We start from the raw sequence: 16,205 nt of genomic DNA, 5'->3' as shown, positions 1-16,205 counted from the left end.
CACCTCAATTTTTAAATTATTTTTTAGTTTATTTTGTGTTTTTAAAGATATTATTTATTTATTTATTTGAGAGAGTAAGCGGGAGACAGCAGGAGTTGGGGGAGGACCAGAGGGAGAGACAGGCTGTCCGCAGATCACAGAGCCCAACACTGGGTTTGATCCTGGGCCCCTGAGATCATGACCTGAGCCGAAGGCAGACGCCTAACTGAGCCACCCAGTGACCCCGCATCTCAATTTTTTAATCTACTATTAGATCTGAAGCTGTTTCTTAGGACCAACTCTTCATAAACATTTAATGGCAGCATAACTATTCCTTGGGATAGAAATATCAATATCTTTGGGGCGCCTGGGTGGCTCAGTGGGTTAAAGCCTCTGCTTTCGGCTCAGGTCATGATCCCAGGGTCTTGGGATCGAGCCCCACATCGGGGCTCCCTGCTCAGCAGGGAGCCTGCTTCCCCCTCTCTCTCTGCCTGCCTCTCTGCCTACTTGTGATCTCTCTCTGTCAAATAAATAAATAAAATCTTAAAAAAAAAAGAAATATCAGTATCTTCTTGAACATTCGGATTATTCTAATCTTTTGCTATAGTCAGTATCTCTGCAGCAAGCATCCTAGTACTTAAATCTTTTTTCTTGAATATGAGTAATTTCTTTAGGATAGCATCCTAAAATTGGAGTTACTGGATAAAGAACATTATTACCTTTACGTTTCTTAATCCATGCTGTAACAATGACAGTATATAATTTTTTCCACTCTCTTTCCCAATCAGTCTCACCCAGCGTGCAAAAGCCCTGAGCTGACTTCAAACTTCTTCAACATTTACGGGAAGAGTCCTCTGATTGTGTACTTCCTCCACAACTACGCCCATCTGCCCCAGGGTGGTGAAGACGTGTTGATAGTCAGGAGGGAAAGAACCAGGAGCATCCCATATCCTTTCTGCCACAGGAGGGGCACATGTTCCTCCAGGCCCTGCTGCTTCCACCTCTGAGAAGCAAGGGTGTGGAAAGGCACCCGGCCCTTAGCTCAGTGCCTGGTACAGTGAGTATCCATCAAGGGTAGTCGTTGGTAGGAGCCAAAGGCTCAGAATGTTGAGCATTTTAGTTCCAAGTTGGCCTCATAAACTGGCTGCATGGGATCCCGGGCAAGTCAGATTTCCCTGGGTGCAAAATCTCTTCCTGCTAACTAGGTACTCGAACATACTTTGCCGTTCAATAATGACTCCCCTGTGCTCATTGACCCCAGAGTCTGTATTGATCGGGATTTGGGGTCCAGATGTGTGTTTCTTGTAACATCCTCTTCATACACACACACACACACACACACACACACACACACACAAACACGCACGCACGCACACACCCTCCTCCAGACCCATCAGCAAATCTCTGGCACAATTGGCATTGGTAACCAACTTAACCAACCAACTTAAAGATTCGGTAACCCAACTCAATCTTAAGAAAACAGATGTGACCAGTTGGTGTCCTGAGACCTAGCATTTTCTTATAGGGAGGGGGTCAGACATGGGATCAAGTCAACCCAGACTCAAGCACCAAGTCAGCGGCTGACCAGCTCACCTCACTGCTCTGTAGTGTAGTACAGTAGGAGGAGCCTGGGTTGGGGATACACAGCCCCAGAATTTGAGTCCAGCTCAGCAACGTACTGGTCTTAAGATCTTAGGTGCACAGCTTGACCTCTGAGCTCAATAGCTTTATCAAGTTCTTTGTAAAATAAGGATAATTAGGGGCGCCTGGGTAGCTCGTTCAGATAAAACATTCAACTCTTGGTTTCGGCTTAGGTCATGATCTCAGGGTCTTGAGATCGAGCCCTGCCTCAGGCTCTGTGCTCAGTGTGGAGCACACTGTCCCTCGCCCTCTGTGCCTCCTCCTGCTCTCTCTGTCTCAAACAAATAAATAAATAAATGAAATTTTTTTTTTCCTTTTAGATTTTATTTATTTATTCGACAGAGATCACAAGTAGGCAGAGAGGCAGGCAGAGAGAGAGAGAGGAGGAAGCAGGCTCCCCATCGAGCAGAGAGCCCGATGCGGGGCTTGATCCCAGGACCCTGGGATCATGACCCGAGCCGAACGCAGAGGCTTTAACCCACTGAGCCACCCAGGTGCCCCAATAAATGAAATCTTAAAAAATAATTATAATTATGATATAATTATAATTATAAAAAATTATAATTTATATTATATAATTTATATTATATTATATATTATATAAATCATAATAAATTATAAAAATAAGTATAATTATACCAAACCAATAGTGTTATGATCAGGATTAAATGGCATATGGCTGGTTCTAAATAATAACGGTCATAATTATTATTAACATCGTCGAAGGCGGAATTATTATCCTTATTTTATAGATCGGAAAATAGAGACATAGAGGATGACTCATGTTGGATGGAAATACCAAACGCCTGAGATTCTGACCAATGCAGAAGGGGTAGAGAGGTGGGGGAGGCCCAGAGGGCTTTCCAACATACAAACATGATATTGAGAATGAAGTCTTGAGACTGAAAGTTGGAATCCCTTCCTCTTCACCACTGTGATCATAGAGTAAGAATAGTATTTATTTGCTTTATTTTTTATTGAGATATAGTTGACCCACAATGTATTAGTTTCAGGAGTACGACACAGTGATACTATGAAGAGATTCCCATGATAAGTGGAGTTGCCACCTGTCACCCTACAGAGTGAGAATTTTAGATAAGTCTGAAAAGAGGATTTCCTAGCCCTTCCATCAGCAGGAGGAGAGAAGGGCTGTGTTAAAAGACCAGGAATGGCCCAGCCAATGGGGAGGATAGCCCCTTGCCTTCCCCTATGGTCAGAGGGCAGGAGTCCTTTCCTGCTCAGATTTCAGTGATGTGGTCCAGAAACAGGTCATTTCCCCCCCTGCCATCTCACCACCCCCTCCTCTCCATGCGGTAGGCCGTCTTGCTGGTAACACTCAAGAGTCAATATCAACCGACAGTGTGAGCTTTTCCTTGACGGCCAATGCCACTGAGTCCATGCTGACGTATGCTGAGGTCATTGACCTGACCCTGAGCAACATGAAGAAGCGGAGGGACAACTTCCACCAACTGAAATGGCTCCACTGGAATGAATGGAAGTATTTTGATGTGTACCTAAGGGAACTGCAAGAAAACTTCCTCAGGTATTTAAGGGGCTTTAGGGAAGGGGCATTGTTTGAGCATCTGCCTGTTCTTGCACATGACAATTAAAAAAAAATTTTTTTTAAGATTTTATATATTTATTTTTTAAATGAACATATAATGCATTATTTGCCCCAGGGTACAGGTCTGTGAATCATCAGGCTCACACATTTCACAGCACTCACCATAGCGCAGACCCTTCCCAGTGACCATCACCCAGCCACCCTATCCCTCTGCCCAACCCCCACAGCAACCCTCAGTTTGTCTCCTGAGGTTAAGAGTCTCTTATGGTTTGTCTTCCTCCCCAGTCCCATCTTGTTCCATTTCTTCCTTTCCTACCCCCCACAATCCCCCTACCCTGCCTCTCAAATTGTTCATATCAGAGTGATCATATGATAATTGTCTTTTTCTGATTGTCTTATTTCACTCAGCGTAATACCCTCTAGTTCCATCCACATAGTTGCAAATGGCAAGATTTCATTTCTTTTGATGGCTGCATAGTATTCCACTGTATATATATACCACATCTCCTTTATCTGTTCATCTGTTGATGGACATCTGGGTTCTTTCCATAGTTTGGCTATTGTGGACATTGCTGCTATAAACATTGGGGTGCATGTGCCCCTTCAGATCACTACATTTGTATCTTTAGGGTAACTACTCAGTGCAATTGCTGGGTGATAGGGTAGCTCTATTTTCAACTTTTTGAGGAAACTCCACGCTCTTTTCCAGAGTGGCTGCACCAGCTTGCATTCCCTCCAGCAGTGTAGGAGGGTTTCCCTTTCTCTGCAAAAGATTTTATTTTTAAGTAATCTCTACACCCAGTGTGGGGCTTGAACTCAGAATCCTAAGACCAAGTAGCACATTCCACTGATCAAGCCAGTCAGGCACCCCTGCACATGAAAATTTCTTTTTTACATGCATTTTATTTATTTTTTAAAAATATTTTATTTATTTATTTGACAGAGCGAGAGCACAAGTAGGCAGAGCAGCAGACAGAGAGAGAGGGGGAAGCAGACTCCCCGCTGAGCAGGGAGCCCGATGCTGGGCTCGATCCCAGGACCCTGGGACCATGACCTGAGCCGAAGGCAGAGGCTTTAACCCACTGAGCCACCTAGGTGCCCCTTTTACATGCATTTTAAAGATTTATTTATTTTATTTTGAGAGAGAGCGAGCAAGAGCAGGAGTGGGAGTACAGAGGGAGAGAGAGAATCTTGGGCAGAACTCCTGCTGAGTATAGAGCCCGACATGGGGCCGGTCTCATGACCCTGAGATCACCCACGACCTGAGCTAAAACCAAGAGTCAGACCCTTAATGGACTGCACCACCCACTCACCCCTGCACATGGTAATTTTTAATTGGGGGCCTAACCCTGGGACTATCTTAGGCACGTTTCTTGTGGTCAGAATATAAACGCCACAGTAACAGAGACCAGATCTTTCTTTTAAAGTTATTTTTTCCTAACTACAAAAACATTTATGTCCAATGAAAACAAACAAACAAACCTGGAAAAGCACCTGGAGACATACGTTGCCAACATTTTTCTATAAATCCTTCCCGTCTTTTCCCCTGGGCCCGTAGAGGTGTATCTTTAGACAAAGTAGTAGAGTCATACCATCAATCTGGTTTTTAGACTTTGTTTTCCCACTTAGCTGCTTATGATGAATATTTTCCTGTGCCTTCTGACTTTTCAGTATTTTTATTTTCTTTAGAAAATTTTCAGACCTTCCAGAAATGTTGAAAGGATGGTGCAGTGAACACCATATGCCCGCACTGCGTTTACCAATTATCCACTTTTTGCCACATTCTCTTTCTCTCTCTAATAATTAGGTCAAATTCAAATTTCCCCAATGGTGCCCAAAATATCCTTTTTGGTTTTACTTGCTGCTCCAGGATCCGATCAAGGATCGGGAACTAGATTTTGCTGTTATATCTCTTTGGGGTCTTTTCATTGATAACAATGCCTTACCGCCACCTTTGTTGTTATGCCCTGAATCAATGGTTACATTATTATTATTATTTTATGACATAGAGTCTTTTGAAACACTCAAGCCACATTCTGGATTTTTCTAATTATTTCTTCAGGGTATCATTTAACTTATTCCAAAATGCCCTATATTTCTCATAAACTAGACATGGGGTGATACTAGGTGCTTGATAGGGTTCAGGAAACACCTCATAGATGATGTTGTGTGTGCGCAGTACATGGCATCAGGAGACACTCAATGTCAAGTCAGCCAGACAGGTGGTCTCTGCTAGATCTCTCCATTCTAAGACCCCTGTTTTATGTAGTTCGTCTGTAATAACTGGTGTGATTCTTTGAGACTGAATGAATCTGCTCTCCCCAAACCAACGCCCAGCGGTTGTAGCATCCACTGATGCTCTTTGCCTGGGTCAGTTATGACAGCTGGGGTTGCAAAATAGTGATTTTCTACTTCCACTCCCTTCTCCCTTTCTTAGCTGGCACTTTTTTTTCTAAAGAGCTCACCTTCTTCTTTTGCTCCTTATCTCTCTCTCATGTCTTCTCCACCTGCTCCCATAACTCTCTCACGTGGACATCCGGCTGCAAAAGAAACTCAGGAAATATTTGGCAAAGAGAAATGAGATTTCCATGCCTGAACCAGAGCGGAACTGCCTGGGCACTTCATTACCCAAAATAACACTGGATTCAGTTAGCGGGGGAGAAAAGGGGGACTGCTGTCGGCCAGACACAGCCGGTGGAATCTGCCATTGTAGGAGAGAAAGGAAACAATGAACACATTGGTAACTGCTTTGTTTTACAAAGTGATACAGTAGCATTATTTCCAAATGAGATACACACACAAACACACAAACCTGTTAAGCACCAGCCCCACAAAAATGCAGTTCTGCCTAAATGTCCATCAAAAGGTGTTTGGTTAATCAGCTATCATATGTACGTGCTCTGCCACCAAGAAAAATGGCCATGTCAATCTAGTATTCTTATTTTATAAGGAACGATGGTCATAACATATTATTGGACCAAAAAAAAAAAAATCAGGGTATAAAATAGTGTGTGTAAGAAGCACAGTTATTTATCTCCGTTTTACAGAAGCCAAGGTCAAGGACAGAAACTTAGAGGGCAACCGCATATGTGGGGAGGACAAAATATGGGGCCACAGAGAAGGAGTGGCCAGAAGGAAAGGAGAGCCTGCATGTGAAGGCACAGCAGCCACGAAGCTGAGGGAGGAAAGGGCCAAGGGTAGTAGTGGTCAGCAGTGGGGGTGCCACATGTAGAAGCCCTGGGCTGAGACAGGTTTGGTGATGTGGCAGAGAGTGGTCTTAACTGGTCAGACACCAGAGCCTGGGACTTTGGAGGAAAGGTGTGACCGCCCCATGGGTGAATGAGACTACTAAGAGGCAGAAGGAGCGAAATTATGCACCAAAAAGGATGGGGAGTAGCAGGGCTCTTTCATTGTCAAGTGGAAGACCCAAGGCCATGTGAAGCCAGAGAGATTGGAGAGATTGGAAAAATGCAGGTAAGGGAGGACAGGGTCAGGATCAAGGAAGGGAGAGGACCCAGGAGCCGTTTGGGGTTTTTTGTTTTTGTTTTTGTTTTTAATTTTAGTTATTGGGGTGCCTGGGTGGCTCAGTCAGTTAAACATCTGCCTTCGGCTCAGGTCATGATCCTGGAGTCCCAGAATCTAGCCCCACATCTGGCTCCCTGCTCAGCAGGGAGTCTGCTTTCCCCTCTGTCCCTTACCCTGCTTGCTCTAGTTCTCTCACTCTTTCTCACTCTGTCTCTCTCTCACATAAATAATAAGATCACAAATAAACCTTCCATTTTCTATTCCTTTGGCTGGAACTTAGCCCCCATAGTTACACCTTAGCTATGGCATGAGCAAGGCAAAAATAATTTAAATTTAATAAAAATAATATTAAATTTATTCAAGATTAAGTCTACAGTATATGTATTTCAGAAATATATAAGGACATCCTTGTTTAATAAAGGCGTCCTTATAGGGTGAATTATAGTATAGTATTTTAAGTCAGTAGAAACTTTGTAATTATGTGTTAGCAATCTCATTGCTAAATATACCCACTTTTTGTTGGGTAAGGCATTATCAAGAAGCTCAGCATGCCTTCTGTTAATAAAGTGATTCTCAAAATTTGTGTCTACAAAAGAAAATGATGGCCTTGAAACACATCTGTGCCATTAGGGGCACCTGGGTAGCTCAGTGGGTTAAGCATCTGACTTTTGATTTTGGCTCAGGTCATGATCTCAGGGTCCTGGATGGGGTCCTGCATTGGCAGGCTCCAAGCTCAGTGGGGAGTCGGCTTGAGATTCTCTCTCTCCCCCTCTCCCCTGCCCCTCCCCTCACTCCCTGTGCTCTCACCCTCTCTCTCTAAAATAATCTTAAAAAAAAAAAAAAAAACCCACATCTGTGCTGTTAGACATCAAAGCAGAGCTACACTCAGGGAAATAGGGCTTGCCTGAGTAGGGTACAGATGAGGGGGCTTCTGGGGAGCTCACAGTGTTCCATTTCTTGATCTGGGTGCTGGTTACATGGGCGTGCTTAGTCCACGAAATCTCCTAGAGCTGCACATTTAGAGTCTATGAATTCTTTGCTATCTATGTTCTGAAGGAACATACTAAGGAACTCCTTGTACTGGTGTATCCTTTTTCTTTGTAGAGATATTATAATGGTTTTGTAGTTATCTATTTTTTTTAATTTTTCCTTATTTTTTTTTATAAACATATAATGTATTATTAGCCCCAGGGCTACAGGACTGTGAATCGCCAGGTTTACACACTTCACAGCACTCACCATAGCACATACCCTCCCCAATGTCCGTAACCCCACCACCCTCTCCCTACCCCCCTTCCCCCGGCCACCCTCAGTTTGTTTTGTGACATTAAGAGTCTCTTATGGTTTGTCTCCCTCCCGATCCCATCTTGTTTCATTTGTTCTTTTCCTACCCCCCAAACCCCCCAAGTTGCATCTCCACTTCCTCATATCGGGGAGATCATATGATAGTTGTCTTTCTCTGATTGACTTATTTCGCTAAGCATAATACCCTCTAGTTCCATCCACATCATCGCAAACTGCAAGATTCCATTTCTTTTGATGGCTGCATAGTATTCCATTGTATATATATATACCACATCTCCTTTATCCATTCATCTGTTGATAGACATCTAGGTTCTTTCCATAGTTTAGCTATTGTGGACACTGCTGCTATAAACATTCGGGTGCATGTGCCCCTTCAGATCACTACGTTTGTATCTTCAGTGCGATTGCTGGGTGATAGGGTAGCTCTATTTTCAACTTTTTGAGGAACCTCCATGCTATTTTCCAGAGTGGTTGCACCAGCTTGCATTCCCATCAGCAGTGTAGGAGGGTTCCCCTTACTCCACATCCACGCCAGCATCTGTCATTTCCTGACTTGTTAATTTTAACCATTCTGACTGGTGTGAGGTGGTATCTCGTTGTGGTTTTGATTTGTATTTTCCTGATGCTGAGTGATGTGAAGCACTTTCTTATGTGTCTGTTGGCCATCTGGATGTCGTCTTTGCAGAAATGTCTGTTCATGTCTTCTGCCCATTTCTTGACTGGATTATTTGTTCTTTGGGTGTTGAGTTTGCTAAGCTCTTTATATATTTTGGATACTAGCCCTTTATCTGATATGTCATTTGCAAATATCTTCTCCCATTCGTAGTTACCTATTTTTTTAAAGGAGTCAAATCTGGGGCCGCCTGGGTGGCTCAGTCAGTTGAACATCTACCTTTGGCTCAGGTCATGATCTAGGGTCCTGGGATGGAGCCCCACGGCAGGTTCCTTGCTCAGCAGGGAGCCTGCTTCTCCCTCTGCCTACTGCTCTCCCTGCTTGTGCAATCTCTCTCTCTCTCTCTCTAGCAAATAGATAAATAAAATCTTAAAAAATAAACAAAAAATAAAAGTGTCATGTCTGAAAGAGATACCTAATGAAGTGTTTCTGGATGAGATGACATGGTATCTAGGCTCTTCTTGAAAATCGCCCATGTGGGGTGGGAATGGAGGGGTGCGAAGGGAGTAATGGATGTTTCAAGATTAATCTTATGTTGGTAACTATTGAAGCTAAATAATGGGTAAATGGTGTTGATTGTGCAATTTTCATTACTTTTATATATTATTTTTTAAGCTTTTTTTTTTTTTAATGGTAGCCATAACAAAAACAAAAGGTGTCAAATGCCCATATGGACTATTACTTGCACATGGGCTAGGACTCCTTTGGGACCTCAGTTACCATCTTATTTCCCAAATAGAGCATATCAGTAGGAAACACTGGCTTTGTAGTTGGACAGACTGAAGCTCTGTCTCACTCTCTATCTGAATTATGTCCATCACAGCCTGTGTGAGGCTTGGTTACTGTCTGTAAACAGGGACACAGAGTAGCTGTGGGGGAATGGAGATGTCTAGCTCTGTGCCTGGCTCAAAGAAAGTGCTCAGTAAATGCCAACGGCCAGAGATAATACCTGTGACCCCGTGCCATGGAAATTGCAGGGTCCAAAGCAGCGCAGGACTCAGATTTGAAAGTCTGTGATTGGGGAGACCTGGAGCAGCCCCTATTAGAAAAGCCAATCCGGGGCGCCTGGGTGACTCAGTAGGTTAGGCATCTGCCTTTAGCTCAGGTCATGATCTCAGGGTCCTGGGATTGAGCCCCACATCGGGCTTCCTGCTCTGTGGGTAGCCTGCTTCTCCCTCTCCCTCTGCTGCTGCTCCTGCTTATGCACTCTCTCTCTCTCTCTCTCTCTCAAATAAATAAAATCTTTAGAAAAAGAAGAAGTAGAAGTAAAGAAAAGGCAATCCAGGGGTACCTGCTGTAGGTAGAGGAAGAGCCGAGTTTGCCTGTGCAGGCAAGGCATGCTTTGAGGAACAGGGTCTCTGGCTGCTAGAGAACTTTATTGACATGTAAGTCCAGAGCCCTGATCCTCAAACTTGTCTGGGCACAGAGCACCCATAATTCAGAATGCTCTTTGCAGAACCCCATGAAATGTTTTCAACATATGATTCTGTCACATAAACTAAAGATGGTTTTTCTCATGCAAAATATGAGCCTAAGGCATGTGTGGGTTTCAACGTCTCAAGAAATAACACTATAGAAAATATCATCAAGGAATTTCTTCAGTGATTTTCTGTTAGAAAATGTGATCATCAGGGGCACCTGGGTGGCTCAGTGCATTAAAGCCTCTGCCTTTGGCTCAGGTCATGATCCCAGGGTCCTGGGATGGAGCTCACGTTGGACTCTGTGCTCAGCGGGGCGTCTGCTTCTCCCTCACCCTCCGCTCCTTCCCCACTCATGCTCTTTCTCTCTCTCAAATTAATAAAATATTTAAAAATAAATAAATAAATAAAATAATAAAATAAATGGAGTCCCTTCAGCTTCCCTACCTCAGTTCAGGCCAAGATCACTGCTATTTTTTTTAATACCGATCTTTCTGCCTCTGTCCTTCATCAGCAGAGAAGTATATGACAGACTCTTAATTCATACAAATACATTTTTATTGCTATTCTATCGACCCTGAGTGCCCGCAACCTGCTTCATCATCAAGTAAATGTCTGCTCACATTCAAAAGTCAGCTGGTGTATCACCCAATTCCTTTTCCCCGTTGTGTGCCCCATGCTTATCTCAACACACTCCACGGAAAACCGTCTTCTGTAAGAACACCAGCAGCACAGGGCACTTCTGGGGCACTTCCTTTATTTATGGTGTACCAGACACTGAGCTAAGCACTTGACCTGTGGCAACTCAGTTAACCTTCGCCACAACCCTAGGTTCAATTATCACCAAGTTGAGATGGGTACACTGGCAGGGAGAGGTTAAGTAATTTGCCCAAAGTCACACAGCAAGCAGCAGATCCCCAACTTGAATTCAGCTTGCCTTCAGTATTTGGCTTTCTTTCAGACTGTTGATTTTTTTCCCATCCTCCTAATTTGAGTGTATGTTCCTTGAATTCAGCGACCACGTTTTATTCCTATCTGTGTCCCCAAGCACTGACATGACCCCTAGCACACTGCAGGGGCTCCGGACTCACAGTCCGCTCTCTGCTTGCTCTTGAATGAATAAGTCTGTAAATATTTCTCTCTCTTTACATATGAAAATAGGAGTGAAAAGATCATGCTGACTCTTCAGTATTTTTCCATATGTGCCTTTGTGATTTCCCCACAGGGAGGTGAAGAATATCGATCAAAGAGCATTAGAACGAAAGAAGACAAACCACATGTTCATCCCACCTTCCACCTTGGTTGAGGACTCCTTTGACAAGAAATCTAGAGGAAGTCCTGAGAGGGAGACTGCATTTCTTTTAAGGTTTGTTCCGACAAAGACCATGGACAAGTGGAAATATGAATACTGTTAGAATTTTTTTATTTTAAGTAGGCTCCACACTGGGTGTGGAGCACAACATGGGGCTTGAACTCACAACCCTGGGATCAAGGCCCAAGCTGAGATCAAGAATCAGATGCTTAACTGACTGAGCCACCCAGGCACCCTGTCTGAATACTTTATTTTTTTTTTAATTTATTTTTTATTAACATATAATGTATTATTTGTTTCAGGGGCACAGGTCTGTTCATCAGTCTTACACAACACCCAGCACTCACCACAACACATAACCCACACCATTGTCCATCATCCAGCCACCCTCTTTTTTTTTTTTTTTTAAGATTTTATTTATTTATTTGACAGAGAGAGATCACAAGTAGACGGAGAGGCAGGCAGAGAGAGAGAGAGGGAAGCAGGCTCCCTGCTGAGCAGAGAGCCCGATGTGGGGCTCGATCCCAGGACCCTGAGATCATGACCTGAGCCGAAGGCAGCGGCTTAACCCACTGAGCCACCCAGGCGCCCCTCTTTTTTTTTTTAATGATTATATTTATTGGGGCGCCTGGGTGGCTCACTCAGTTAAGTGTCTGCCTTCAGCTCGGGTCAGAATCCCAGGGTCCTGGGATCAAGTCCCGCATCGGGCTCCCTGCTCAGTGGGGAGCCTGCTTCTCCCTTTCCCTTTGCTCCTCCCTATTGATCATGTTCTTTCTGTCTCAAATAAATAAATAAAATCTTTTTTTAAAAAACCCAAAACTTAACATTCCTTAAAAAAAAAACATTTTAAGTGATTTTTTTAAATAATTATTATTACTTTATAATATTACTGAGGGGTAATTTACCATAAAATTTGCTCATTTGAAGTACCCAATTCGATTAATTTTAGCAAATTTACAGAGTTTGGCAACAATTGCTGCCATCCAGTTTAAAAACTTTTTCATCACCCCAGAAAGATCCCTCATGCTCAGTTGTAGTCAATCACTGTTACCCTCTCCCTTTCTAATAACCTCCCTGGAAGTACCATTTAACATTGCCACTTTATTTCAAGGGTTGGATATTAGTCACATGGTGATGTTCGTTTCAGCGGAGGCTGGGAAATGTAATTTATTTATTTATTATTTTTATAAAAGATTTTATTTATTTATTTGACACAGAGAGATCACAAGTAGGCAGGGAGGTAGACAGAGAGAGAGGGGCAAGCAGGCTCCCCGTTGAGCAGAGAGCCCAATCCAGGGCTCAACCCCAGGACCCCGAGATCATGACCTGAGCCAAAGGCAGAGGCTCAATCCACTGAGCCACCCAGGTGCCCCTGGGAAATGTAATTAAAAAAAAAAATCTGGGCACATTGCCGTCTTAAACAAAAGCTGGCTCATTCTTCCATTAAAGAAAAAGGGAGAGCAGACGATGGGTTGGTAACTAGCCATCTCAACACAGATAGATGGTGTTATACTATCCATTTTAGAGAAGAAACCAAAGCTTAATGAGTTGAGAAAGCTCGCAGACCTTTAAAACCCAGCTCAGGCATCACCTCCAGGAAGTCTCCCCTGACTTGCCTACTCAGGGTACCCGTTATGTGCCCTGTGCTTTCCTGATCATGCTCCATAGATCTTAGCCTACTCAATCATAGTTCCTTGTCCATCTCCCTAGACTGAATATTTGGCCTCAAAGAATCTTGCCCTGGGTGATCTTGTTTTCCTGGGGCCAAGTCCAGAGCCTTTTAGGCAACCAACAGTGCCTAAAAGACAGATGATGGGATCGTGCAGTGCGTTCAGCATTCTGGTCTGGTTATTTGCTGTCGCCGTTATTGGTCCCTTTGTAAACGTCTCCTGTCAATATCTAACAAGATTCCAGTGACACCTTTGAAGAAATTACACTGAATTTTTGATCCAGTTTTTGTTAACTGTTTTTTGTTTTGTTTTGTTTTGTTTTAATTTCCCCCACAGGAAGGAAAAGGAGAGGGAGAGAAAAGCAAGAGAGAAGCTGGACGGCTCTCCCTTGTCACTATCAGGCCTTGACTAATTCTCTCCCCTGGAACTGGGAAGCTCCCTCAGGAGCCCTGATATTTCTACCAGGTAGGACAAAACAACAGGAGAGAAAGGAAACTGCGGCCAAAGACTGAGACACAGAAATAGCTATACCCAGGATAAGGGGAAACATTCCATCATAGTTGTTCCTAGGCTGAGTGAAAAGCAGGAGTGCAGAGTTTTTGCTTGGGGCACTGCCTTTCATACCTTTACTCTTTTACCCATTATTTTATTTTAAATATTACAACTAACAGTATTAAACTATAATGTAATAATGGCTTGGGGCACCTGGGTGGCTCAGTGGTTAAAGCCTCTGCCTTCGGCTCAGGTCATGATCCCAGGGTCCTGGGATCGAGCCCCGCATCAGGCTCTCTGCTCTCTGCTCTCTGCCTGCCTCTCTGCCTACTTGTGATCTCTGTCTGTCAAATAAATAAATAAAATCTTTAAAAAAATGGCTTTAGTTGTTAACTAAACAAGTACGCTCAACGCATGACAGACATCACCTTATTTTGACCTTCATAACAGCCGTATGAGGCAGACGTGACCCACTGCATTTTACACAGCAGCAAGCCCAGGTTAGAAAAGGTTTCAGGGGGATGCCTGGGTGGCTCACTCAGTTAGGCATCTGCCTTCGGCTTGGGTCATGATCTCAGGGTCCTGGGATCAAGTCCCTCTTCAGGCTCCCTGCTCGGTAGGAAGTCTGTTTCTCCTTCTGCCTGCTGCTCCCCCTGTTTGTGCTCTCTCTCTCTCTCTGACAAACAAAATGAATTTAAAGAAAGAAAAGAAAGAAAAGGGACGCCTGGGTGGCTCAGTCAGTTAAGTGTCCAACTCTTGATTTCAGCTCAGGTCATGATCTTGGTTGTAAGACGGAGCCCTGTGACAGACTGTGCACTCTGTATGGAATCTGCTTGAGATTCTCTTCCTCTCCCTCTGGCCCTCCCCCTGCTCTCTCTAAATAAAATAAAATAAAATAAGAAGAAAATAAGAGGTTTCAGAAGTTCCCTGAAATAGACACTGGGTAAAAAAAAACAGTCATTAACACACAGTCCCTATTTTCGAGAAGCTCACACTCTGGTAGAGAGAAGGCAAATGGATCAACCAATGAACACCCTAAACTCTGGAGGTGCTGTTAGACAGAGGGGACCCAGGAGCCACGCAGAAACACTTCTTTTTTTTTTTTTAAGATTTTTTTTTTTTTAAGATTTTATTTATTTATTTGTCATAGAGAGAGAAGCGAGAGTGAGCACAGGCAGACAGAGTGGCAGGCAGAGGCAGAGGGAGAAGCAGGCTCGCTGCCAAGCAAGGAGCCCGATGTGGGACTCGATCCCAGGACGCTGGGATCATGACCTGAGCCGAAGGCAGCTGCTTAACCAACTGAGCCACCCAGGCGTCCCGAAAGATTTTTTTTTTTTTTTAACTGAGTAATCTCTACACCCAACATAGGTCTCAAACTCACAACCCTGAGATCGAGTGTTGCAAATCTTCTGACTGAGCCAGCCGGGCACCCCCAGAAACACTTTACAGAAGTGGTGTTCCTTGAACTGAGTCTGGAAAAGATAAGAAAGGGTTGGCCAGGCCAAAGGAAGAGGATGAGGCAAGAGGCTGGCATGAGCCTGTGGTGGACAGATCAGCAAAGGCAAAGGCTCAGAGGCAGGAATTAGCATGGTGGGGGGTCAAGAAAGGGTGTGAAGGGGGGGGTTCCTTCACACAGGAGGTGAACACAGAGAAGATCTCCGAACAAGCCATGAAACACTTTATTTTCTAAGTCTTGGGGAGTGGTGGATTTTAAAAATATTTGGGTTTTTAAAAGTCCTGATGGCAGATGAAGCCGTAGGCTCTACAAGTAGAGTAGACTTTACTCTAAAAAGATCTGGGTTTTGAATCTTTGCTCTGCTCCTTCTGCAACCTCAGGTCAAGTACCTTTGTTCTCTGGGCCTGTTTCATTGGCCCTAAAAGATGTGGATGGTGGTTACGTGTGGAGAGCTCAGCCATAAAAAGAACCTGCCGTAGAATCTGACAGTTACTAATAGTCGTTGTATCATTGTTTCATAAAGCTTCCTACCCTCCCTCATCCACGACATCTTTGAACATGCCTGTTTGAGACCACTGGTCTACCCCAGCCCAGAAGGACTCCCAGGCTTTCTGGGCCGTGGACCAACTGAGTTCTTACCTCTTAGGGCAGTCCTTACCCTACTTAGCTACCCCTGGGCACTGAAATGCTGAAGCTCCAGAAAACACAATTCTTCCCCACAAGGGAGAGCCTCCAAGCTCCAAGCTTCTCACATTTTTTAAAAAAGATTTTACTTATTTATTTGAGAGAGAGAATGAGAGAGAGGGAGAGAGAGAGAATGAGAAGAAGGAGGGCCAGAAGGAGAAGCAGATTCCCCACCAAGCAGGGATCCTGATTCAGGACTGGATCCTGGGATTCTAGGATCATGACCTGAGCTGAAGGCAGTTGCCCAACCAACCTAGCCACCGGGGTGCCCCTATTCTCACATAAAAAAAAAAAAAAAAAGACTTTATTTATTTATTTGAGAAGGAGAGAGCAAGAGAGCACAAACGGGGAGAGGCAGAGGGAGAAACAGACTTCACGCTGAGCAGGCAGCCTGATGTGGGGCTTGATCCCAGGACCCCAGGATCATGACCTGAGCCAAAGGCAGATGCTTAACTCACTGAGCCACCCAGGTGTCCCTATGATTTC

The 16,205-nt window shown here is 44.1% G+C and overlaps 1 protein-coding gene across 13 annotated transcripts in view; it reads left to right on the top strand.

Moving 5' to 3' along the window:
• The window catches only part of FAM227A (family with sequence similarity 227 member A), a 78,103-nt gene that overhangs the window by 58,779 nt on the left and 3,119 nt on the right, over positions 1–16,205 (top strand). For 11 of the 13 annotated variants that reach the window (XR_007129519.1, XR_007129515.1, XR_007129522.1 and 8 more), the window contains 4 exons: positions 768–925; positions 3,011–3,163; positions 11,331–11,471; positions 13,424–13,552. Coding sequence is in view for 2 of the 13 variants with exons in the window: in XM_047742345.1 (XP_047598301.1) it covers positions 768–925; positions 3,011–3,163; positions 11,331–11,471; positions 13,424–13,499 (528 nt within the window). In the remaining 11 variants the exon portion in view is untranslated. Of the gene's footprint in view, positions 1–767; positions 926–3,010; positions 3,164–11,330; positions 11,472–13,423; positions 13,756–16,205 lie in introns of those variants that run through there. The other 2 variants (XM_047742345.1, XM_047742346.1) reach the window with 2 other exon arrangements.

Source organism: Lutra lutra, chromosome 8 (assembly GCF_902655055.1).
Source record: "Lutra lutra chromosome 8, mLutLut1.2, whole genome shotgun sequence".
Taxonomy (NCBI): Eukaryota; Metazoa; Chordata; class Mammalia; order Carnivora; family Mustelidae; genus Lutra; species Lutra lutra.
This window is presented reverse-complemented; position numbering and strand designations above follow the sequence as displayed.